At 36.8% G+C, this 9941-nt stretch overlaps 2 protein-coding genes and 1 long non-coding RNA gene across 3 annotated transcripts in view; 2 read left to right on the top strand and 1 right to left on the bottom strand.

The window, feature by feature from the left end:
- The window catches only part of gpr31 (G protein-coupled receptor 31), a 9431-nt gene extending 7992 nt beyond the window's left edge, over positions 1-1439 (top strand). The window contains exon 4 of the mRNA XM_008397350.2: positions 1407-1439. Within this exon, the coding sequence (XP_008395572.1) occupies positions 1407-1439 (33 nt within the window). The remainder of the gene's footprint in view (positions 1-1406) is intronic.
- Positions 1440-2032: 593 nt separating this feature from the next.
- On the bottom strand, positions 2033-3750 carry LOC108165742 (uncharacterized). The gene is made up of 2 exons (XR_001776069.1): positions 2997-3750; positions 2033-2828 (listed from the first exon to the last, which is right to left on the bottom strand). It is a non-coding gene; the product is annotated as an uncharacterized LOC108165742 (long non-coding RNA).
- LOC103457230 (hydroxycarboxylic acid receptor 2-like) lies at positions 2823-8670 on the top strand. The gene is made up of 3 exons (XM_008397208.2): positions 2823-3079; positions 3661-4066; positions 5739-8670. Exons 1-3 carry the CDS (start codon positions 2859-2861, stop codon positions 6225-6227), a joined length of 1116 nt encoding a protein of 371 aa, XP_008395430.2. The 5' UTR covers positions 2823-2858; the 3' UTR covers positions 6228-8670.
- The last annotated feature ends 1271 nt before the right edge of the window (positions 8671-9941 follow it).

Genomic DNA, 9941 nt, shown 5'->3' on the forward strand with positions numbered 1-9941 from the left:
GCTTAAAAACAATATGCTGGTGCTCGTTTACTCCCACCTCTGTGTGATCAGTGTCCACTGGATGATAAATCCTTCCTCTGTCTCAGTGGGTGTGGTGGAAACAGAATCATTTCTCTGAGTAAACATAACTARACACGTTCAATGTGAAGTTATCTGGTTCTGGAATGCAGCTGACAGACATTACTTGTCCAATCAAACCCCTGAAAATCACAGTTTGAATGATCGTCCCTCACTGTTTGCTATAAACAGAATGTGAGAATTTTCTTTTTGAAGGATTGTCTTTATTCTAGCTAATCCATCCATGCAGTTAGCCACAGGAGAAGTAGGCTACACCCTGAAAAAAGGATATTTTAAATAAGTTTATCACAGGAGCATCGATCAGAAGTTTGATGTCAGAAACTGTTGACATATTTTACTATTTTTTAGGTTGTTTTCCTTATAGTCCGGTAGACTTGGTTYGATTGGGGACTAAAATGGCAACATTTGTTATTTTCAGCTGCTGCGATTCTCTTTCACATTTAACTGGCAAACGAACCGCATTGAAAAAACCTGTTCCCCTCCTTGCCTGTGGTGGCGCTACACGAGAAACTACTGAAGGAAACAAGAAAACCTCTGAAGAAGACGCTGAACACGACTTTCTTCTTCATGACATGTAAACAAAAATGGAGTGTCGTCAGATTTTAGACGCTGTAGGATTTCTGTTTTGTCTTTGGTAACAAACAACAAACAATGTCTCCCTACACACTAAGGCTAGACTGATGTTTGTTTGGTTGCATTTACCCAGAATGCCTTGCGCCTTAGTTTTTGAATGGGACAACATTTAAACATGAAATTCTTGTCTCTACACTTTATATCTTATTTTTGTCCAAAAAAAAAAAGCTGAAAATGTGATTATGTTCTTTGTTTTGATGCATTTATTATGCATTTATTAAATAGGAAATGCTGCTACCCAATCAGAGTCAAACCAGGAAGAAAGTGGCTCACTACTTCGTTCATATTTAAAAAGATGTATGACATTTAAATATTTCAGATCCAGTATGCATTCCATTCATTTTAATTACTTTAGGTAAACACATGCAGACTTTCTAAAGATCCCAAGATCTAACCTGGAACTTAGCTCAAGAACAAAGTCCTCAGGTCAGTTTGTATAGACGTCAGACATCTTTAAATAGTAAAAACGTACAAGCTGAGAGCTGCAAGTACAGCTACTGGAATCCAGAGTTAATCATGTTCAAGTTGCAATTTATCTGCATTTCATTTCACCATTGGACCTCAAAAGTAACCAATTGTCTTTTTGCAGTACTCCACAAACAGAAGTTCTTGTAAAATCTGTGTTACTGTGTAGCTGTTAATTTTTGAAAGTGAGGCAGCCATGTTGAAACGTGAAATTCCTGTTCATTTTTCAGGCTCAGATCTTGCACATTGCACCTTCTGGATGAAAATGAATTATGTGTTTATACATAACTAGGTTTAATGGCCCAGAATGTTTTATTGTGTGATCTGTAAGACGTGTTGTCATTTTTCCCTCAAACCAGAGCAGCTCTGCAGGTGGAAGGGTGGAGAGAGGGACTTGTAAGTTTACAACCACATGGATTATTTCCAGAGTTTACCATCTAGGAAAKGAGTAACCAAGTAAAGGCATCAGGATGGTGAACAATGTCTACCAATAACACTCAGAGTGTTTTCAGAAGCATTAAAATTTAGAGCAGCACGTTGCAATAAAACCGCCATAGCAACTAGTCACCAGCCATTAAGACAAAGAAAACGAAAAACATGAGTCGCTGCTAGTTTAAAATATGTCTTTTCTTTGCTCATCTTCAAATATTTTAATATTTGATGCATATTCTGATACTCAGCTGCCATCTTTTGTTTTGTAGGTCAAAAGCAGGATCTAATCTATCTTTTTTGTTTACCATCAGACATTTATGTAATGTTTTCCAGAAAAACCATGATTTACTCAGTGATGCCTGATGAGAGGAATAGAGTCATTTTTGCATTAAAGCTTTTAATGCCATTGTTAATGTTTTGTTTGTTTTTTTTTTTTTTTAATAAAAGAAAAGACAAGATTATCTTAAGTTTGTGTGCGATGCAGGAGGAAGCAACATGTTGCTTTGCACAAATACGGGAAACAGGCTAACCTCGCATCTGCCTACGTACAACTCTAAATTTCACAATCTGTCGGGTATTAAGCATAACAGTTGCTTTGTAGAGAGAAACACAGTCAGACTCATTTGTTTACCTCATTTTTTTTTCTTCTTCTGCAAAACAAAGCAACTGTCTCGAGTGTTGATGCTAACGAACCAACCTGAAAGTGTGCTTCGTGTAAAACTTATGGATTTTCTTTGAAATGCCTTAACTTTTAAAGACGCATGCCACTGGCAGTTGGGAGGAGGAAAACTCGAGATACTCTAAAGCAAAGATATCTTGTGAAGAAAGAGAAAAATGCTGAGAGTTGCTTCTTGAGACAATCGGTTGGAACAAACAAACAAACAAACAGGAATTTCAGTTGAAATACAAATTAAATACTAACCAGTCAGATTCTTCATAACAAGGGCTAATTCAGTCTTTTTGTAAAGGAGTTTTGACGTTTCACAGTTAGTTGAGCCACTCTCTTTAACCACACCTCCAGATGAAATATACGTCCTTCCTCTCTGAGGGATCAGTTGCAGCCTTGCCTGAAGTGTAAACACACGCACTCAGACGGAGTGTTTTCTCCTCCTCTCTGCGCTGCGTCCGATTTCTTTTGTTTGTTTGGCGTCTCTGTTCCCCTGGGATCTTTTGGCATGGATGGCGAAGGATTGTCTGGGTTTCTCAATCACTGCCAGGATCTGTGAAAGGAACTGTTGAATTAGACGTTTATGAGGGAAGAGAGAAAAATCTGTAGTGACAGACCGTGGCAGAGTGAAGACGAAGGATTCAGTTTGAGATTCATCAAAATGTGTAAAATTACTATATTACCAAATGACACCTGCTTTACACCGAATCGAGACACTTACCAAGTCCTCTCCTACGTGATGACTGTGGAGTTCATTCTGGGACTTCCTCTCAACCTCTCGGTGCTCTACRTCTTCATCTTCAGGTATCACCGATTTTCAGCTGCGRAGAKKAAAATTTTATGGCAGAAATTTTCATGACATTAAGGTATAGATRTAGTTAGATTATGAGGTTCAAGTTTGGTAGCAAAGGCTGCTGAGAWGCATTTAAAACATAACATCTGCATAAAATATCAAACAACTTAAGTACATGTAATTCACTGTTAAATTAGGTTGCATGTGCAAACACACACAAAAAACTTTTATGCTATCTGTTTTATGTCAGATGCTTAAATGTCAAAGTGCAGTTTATAGAAATTGGGCTGCATGTCAACAAAGATGCCACCAGATTAATATGTTGCAATAACTGTTCTATCAATCCACGACAGGCCAAMCACAGTCTAACTTTTTTTTGATGTAATCACACATTTCCTGAATTAAAGTGTTCTCTGTAAATATAAAAAATAGCAGCCATTTCCTGACATGTGAAACTTTATCAATGATAATATTGCTGAGAAACCAGAATAGTTTCAATCAATCATCTGCAGACGCCAGGAACCAAACGATCTGAGCAGATCAACGTTCTGTTTCTCTTGACTGAATGTTCTGTGAACTGTTTCCTCTTCAGGTATAAATTCTGGAAGAATAACAGCGTGTTCCTCTTCAACATTGTGGTCGCTGATTTTTTGCTGGTGGCCTGTCTTCCTGTTAAAATTCACCACTATCAGCACAATCTGAGGCACAGTGAGGATGATGCCGTTTGCCGTCTGATGCACTTCATGCTGTTCCTCAATCGAGGGGCCAGCATCGGCTTCCTCATCACTCTGTCCCTGGACCGCTACTTCAGCGTCGTCCATCTTGGGAGGAGAAACTGTGTGAAGGTGCTGAAGAAGTCTCCACTGATCTCTGTGCTCATATGGGTGTTCTTACTGCCGCTCACCATACCCACCATGCTCAACAAATTCGATTGCTGCAACAGCCTTGGCCGAAATAACACCACGACTCTAGAAGTTTTGGCGGATGCTTTCAGAGAGGTAACATTCTGGCTTCACTAATTCACATCAATATTAAATGCACAGATATTTACCATTGATTCAATGATGAAAAATTATTTTATACAACTTCTACAACCATATACTTGGCAATCATTCATAGACAGGCAGAGTTTGGCAGTAACATTTACTCAATTATATTCACCTGAGTAACGTTTTGGGGAAAAAAAATACTTTTAGGAGTATTTTTATTAGTGGAAATATAAACATTTSCAGTTCATATTTTGTTTCTTCTGATTATGTAATTTTTAAATATTAAATGATTGATAATTTGATCAGTTGCTCAGCACTTGAGTAGACTTTTTACCAAATACTTTTTTACTTTTAYTTGAGTAAAAACATGTTGAAGTACTGCCACTCTTACACCTCTGTATATAGGCCATTTTATTACTCTGAAAACAYTAAATACAAACCCAGAGGAGCCAGCTGCCTACAGGAGTCTCTACCCCACATGGGAGAGGTCTAAAGTAGTGATGGGACTCAATTATGATTTTTTTTTATTTTTCAGGGTTTGTGTTTAATTAATTGCATTTTAATAATAATATAAAAAACACATTAATAAAATAACATTTTCAATTCTAACCCTTTTTTGTTTCCAAATTATTGAATAGATAGATAAATGACCTCAACAACTAAGACAAATATTTCAGGAATCCTTAATAATTTTAGGGAACTTTTTTGGTATTTCAACTGTGGACGCCGACAGCTGTCAGCGAGGGACTTAGCATTGAGATGCTAATTTAGGCCAGAACTGCTTCGCTGATAAGCTAACTGCTTTTAGCACAACTTGAACACAACAAGAGTTTGTTTTACAGACTTTTTCAGATTATTTTTAAAGCAGAAAGAAACCTACAGCTGGCAAAGAGAAGGAGCTTTGTTTCATAACCGTTACTTGCGGACAGCGCTTGTGCGTCAGATTCATGGACGTACCAGAAACGCGCGAATACGAAGGTTCCACCCACAACTTCTGTGTGTAAAAAATAAAATGCGATTGTGTTAAAATAATAATAATAATAATAATAATAATAATAATAATAATAATAATAATAATAATAATAATAATAATAATAATAATAACATGTAAAATCTAATTGATTGAAATTAATGTTAAGGGTAACAAAGTTGTTAGACTGAACAAAAATACAAAACCTTGGCCAATAAAAATGTATATAGTTTATATGTAAAATATTTAGTTTCATTGAAGAAAGGAGAAGGTTAAAGTCCAAAATGACTAGAAGGTGCCAACAAAGCAGAGGAAAACACATTGTTTCTCTATAACAAGACTAAATAAACAGATAAATCAGAAAGTCAACATTTAGTCAACACATTTGTAAAAATATTTAAATATCCCAGTACTTTGAAAAAATTCTATATTAATTTAAGAGACAGGGTAGAAGCAAGATAAATGCAAAATGTAGCTTTTTAGCATACAGTGCTGMATTTAAGTTGACCTGCAGCTATCTACATAAACCTAGTCTCTCAGAGAAGCAACAATTCAGGCGATTAATTATTACCTACACTGGTAAATCTTTCCACTTCACTCACTAACAGCTGCATTTCTTTAGGAATCACCACTGATTTTAAAATAAAACCTGCAATATCAAACCACATAAAGCACTGCTATCCTGAGTAATAAGCTTTTTCTCCCTTTCAGACTGTCTTCTTCTCTCAAATCATCATCCCCTTCATCATCCTCATTTACTGCACAACTTGCATCATCAATCGGCTGAGGAGGAAATCGATTGGGGAAAAGGCCAAACTGAGGAGAGCCGTGTTCGCCGTCCTGTCTGTCGCCATCGTCTTCTCCGTCTGCTTCCTGCCGTGCACAATGGCTCGGCTGGCGCTGCTGATCGTGAGGCTGAAACAATGTCAGGCGCTGGAGGATGTGGTGGTCCAGGTGTACGACGCCCTCATGGTTTTGTCCTACGCCGACTGCTTGTTGGACCCACTGGTTTACTGCTTCTGCAACTCAGGCTTTAAGGTAGCTTACATCTCCACTTTCTTCCCACCATGTCTGAGGAAGAGACTGCTGAAGTCTCCCTTGACCACACCAATGGTCACAACAACAGGAACTACAGCAACTACAACTACAACTGTAGTCCCAGGGGCTAAACTGATTTCATTGCAAATGATAGAAAAATGACAATTAGTGCATTTTTCTGGTTTAAATGTAGCTCACATAAAAACTTAACTACTGCTCCACCCGTTAAGGTATCTTCTCAGGAACAAAGCTTTAAAATTTTCCTATTATTCTTCATTGAAAATGTTAGGATAGGTACATGGTATATAKAAAATATGTTACATTACWTTTGTTGTATAAAATCATTCATAGAAAATGATTTTTGTGTGATCAKTTTTGCTCATTTTGAGCCATTTTAGGATGTCCTGTCACTTTAAATCCAAATAAGCTGCTGCTGGCCACGCCCCCCCAAMTCAACGTTTACACTTGCCCGTGAAAATAACTGCCAACCGATGCGCAATTACACAACCGTACGTCTTTGAAAAGCATAAGTGGAGCCTCCTGCACAACCAACAATAATGTAAAAAGTGGTTTYTGAAGGATTACTCAAAAACAAAACTCCTGTCTCTTCACTGTAGTTGCTAGGTAACAGTGCAGYGCCTGTTGATTTGCGATGTTGCATTCAGAAGGTTTTCGAAGCAGCCAATTTTCCAGACACCRAAAAAACATGAACTTATTGCCAAAAACATCTTTAATGAAAGTTGTTTTAATGTTTAAATTGCAGAAAAAGTTGGTTTCAGCAAACTAGCCTGTAAATATCTGGAAAGTAATTTATAMATTTATTGTTTGTTTCTGAAAAGTTACCAGTAGGTCATTGAAATGACCCATAACTTCCATTTAGAAAAATCATTTGAGTCTCAGAAAGCTAACCTGTGAATTTCACAAAAGTATCCCATGTGCTTCGAGTTGGCAAATGGCAGACTTCATGAACATAAACATTACATTTCACAAAATTACTTTGTTAATTTCAGGAAAGTAACTTCCTGGGTAGTAACTTTTTAGTTACAGATAACGCATGAGTTCCAGATAGGGAACATTTAAGTTCTAGGAAAGCAAATTGCAAGAAACTGCAGGAAAAAGTAACTTGGGACTTTCAGAAAAGTACGAACATCCATCAGGATGGCAACAGTTACGTTCAAAGCAAATTCTTTAAATTCCAGAAAAACAGTGCTTCTCAATTCCCTTCCCTTTATGTTTTCGCATCCACCTGAATAATGTGTAGTTGCGCCCCTGCTGTTAGTCATCCACAGATTAAATCCAGGTGTTTGGCAGAAGAGAAACCCTGAAAGCATACAAGGCAGGGGGCGAGAGGACCGGAACTGAGAAACACTGCAGTAAATTAACATGCAAGTTTTAGGAAGGTGATCTGTGAATTGTAGAAAAGTAACAACAATTTCAGAGAGTGACCTGTTTCAGGAACCTAAATGTAAACTTTTAAATTATGGGGATTAAAAGTTAAAGTTTCATAGTATAAAAGTCTGTGAGCTCCAGGAAAGCAAACTGTGAGTTTCAGAAAAAGWACCTTTACTTTTTAACTTGTTAGTGTCAATGAAGTAACATCAATTTGAGAAAAATAACGTGTGTATTCCTTGATAGTAGCTTTGTAGTTATAGATAAAGAGCCTCAAGTTTTACAAATGTAACCTGTGAATTTCGGAGAAGTTCTTATGTGTCAGGACAGTAACTTTTACTTTCAGGAACTTAAACCTAACTTTCTAAATTTTGGTAAAAGTAGCCTTTAAGTTTAAAAAAATAACGTGTTAACTTCAGAAACACAACATGTGACATCCAGTAGACTCCCTAGTTATTATTAGGAAAGTTTCAAGAAATAAACCTGCTTGCTGTGGGATAATAACCTTTCCGATTTTTACATTTTAAAGTCTACATTTTGTTTTGTTGCATTTTAATCCAAGTTGATATTTTATCCACTTGGATAAAAAAATCAACYWGATGAGGCAATCTAGTGGAAATGCTTCTGCACTTTTTTCACCGTAGGGTCTCCATTACTTTACACATTAGCTCTGCGTGTAAAGTATGTTTAATCCTGTGATGTTTGTTCAAGTCAAAACATATAAACCAGTTCGGGTGTTTAGAYCGGTCTCATCTTTTGGTTAAAATATTTACATTTTTGTGTTCAAGTAATATAGTTTATGATGTAAATATTTATATATCCAAGAACTTACATATTTATTTAAATTTATTCCAAACCATAAGTGAAAGAGTTGAGATTTTTTTAGGTATATTTTGCAGGTTAGTAAAAAAAGGAGCCCAGCTCATTGTTTAAGACTTTGAAGTGTTGAACTTTTTCTTTCTGAGTCCTAAATGTTGACTGGCCATTTTGCCTCCAGTTTTGTCATCACTTTATTTGACTGTTCATGTTGTTGAATCTGTTTCATGTTTCAGCCACGGCTACAAAAATGTCAAATAAATCTTTTTATGCTTTACTCTAACAATTCATGTGGTGTTGTTTATCCGAATTAGATTATTTATGGTCTGTGATGCTGACTGAAGAGCTTTGTATAAGGCTGCTGTAAATACAACCCACTCAGGAAGGAGTCTGGGAGTTTTCTCATTCATTTTCTCCAAACACCCAAAAAGAAAAATCTCCAAACCATCCTAATGAAGCCTTCCTTGCAACATCTAAATATTGATGTTACTTGTATCTCTTGAGGCTCAAATTTCCATTTTTATTTTGCAAGCAATTGCAGAAGTTGGTTTAGATTGTATTATCTGCAATTACACATTCACAGAAAACAGTGAAGGTGTGGACACTTTTACACTGTGCAGTGTTGCAAGAGTAAATGTGGAGGTGGCTGCTAAGCTGGAGCCCACAGGTCTAAGCAGGAAAATATCTGGAAACCATCAACAACTCGGAGGAAAAAGTATGATAACATAAACATAGATATGCAAAGCATAACAAAAACTCAGAGCGGCGTTGAGTTTGGTGCTTCTGATGTATTTTGAAATGGGCTTCTCTCTCTGACCACCCAAGCAAGAAAAAAGTTGTGTATGGCATTTAGGTCTTGAAATACAGTCGGAAAGTAATTTTTAGACATTCTATGTCTAAATTCTGACCCAAAAGGATTAGTTCCAAAACGAGAAATCAGCATCTCATCTGTAAACCTTAACAGGCTGCTTGGATTTTAAAACTCTTGTCTAATTTTCCCTAATGATTGTTGCTCGTTGGTTTTGCTGCTTTGCAAACTCCACTGTAAACTGATAAACTACTGCCCTCTAGTGGTAAGAAAACAAACTTTCAGATTCAGCAGAATTATCTTTGCTTAAAAGAAAACAAATAATGAAAAATTAATAAAACAGGATATTTGTTTTATTAATTGTTTAAATTCAGATGATTTCAACTCCATTTGGTAGGATTGAACTTTAAAGTGTATGATTTGGAGTAATGTTTTGACCTTCCCGRCTGGCTAATCAGGAGATCCGGGAYRTTTCCCGGCGGGCAGGTCTGACGTTGGTCAGTGTGAAATTAGCTGCTATCCCAGTATGGCAGGACATTTTATGTCCGTAATTACAATGTAAGCAGTGAAATCGATTATATATTAAAAAGGCCTGCCATATTCGCTGTCCCTGRCCCRCGTCTACCTCCCCKGGTGTTTTTATTTTGTTTTTGAAGAACCTCCGACATAACGGGTCAGCATTCCTGGTCATCAGGGTTTAAAGATGGAAACTTTGATGAGAAACGGTGGCGCAGAGAATTAAAAAGGGGAAAACCATGGAAACAAAATTGGAAACTKTTTCACAAAAACGAGCTAACGGGTTTTAAACAGTGAGTGAATGTTATCACAACAAACACAATAAAGAGGAAAGTGTAGAAAAAAAA

The sequence above is a fragment of the Poecilia reticulata genome, linkage group LG21 (genome assembly GCF_000633615.1).
Source record: "Poecilia reticulata strain Guanapo linkage group LG21, Guppy_female_1.0+MT, whole genome shotgun sequence".
Taxonomy (NCBI): Eukaryota; Metazoa; Chordata; class Actinopteri; order Cyprinodontiformes; family Poeciliidae; genus Poecilia; species Poecilia reticulata.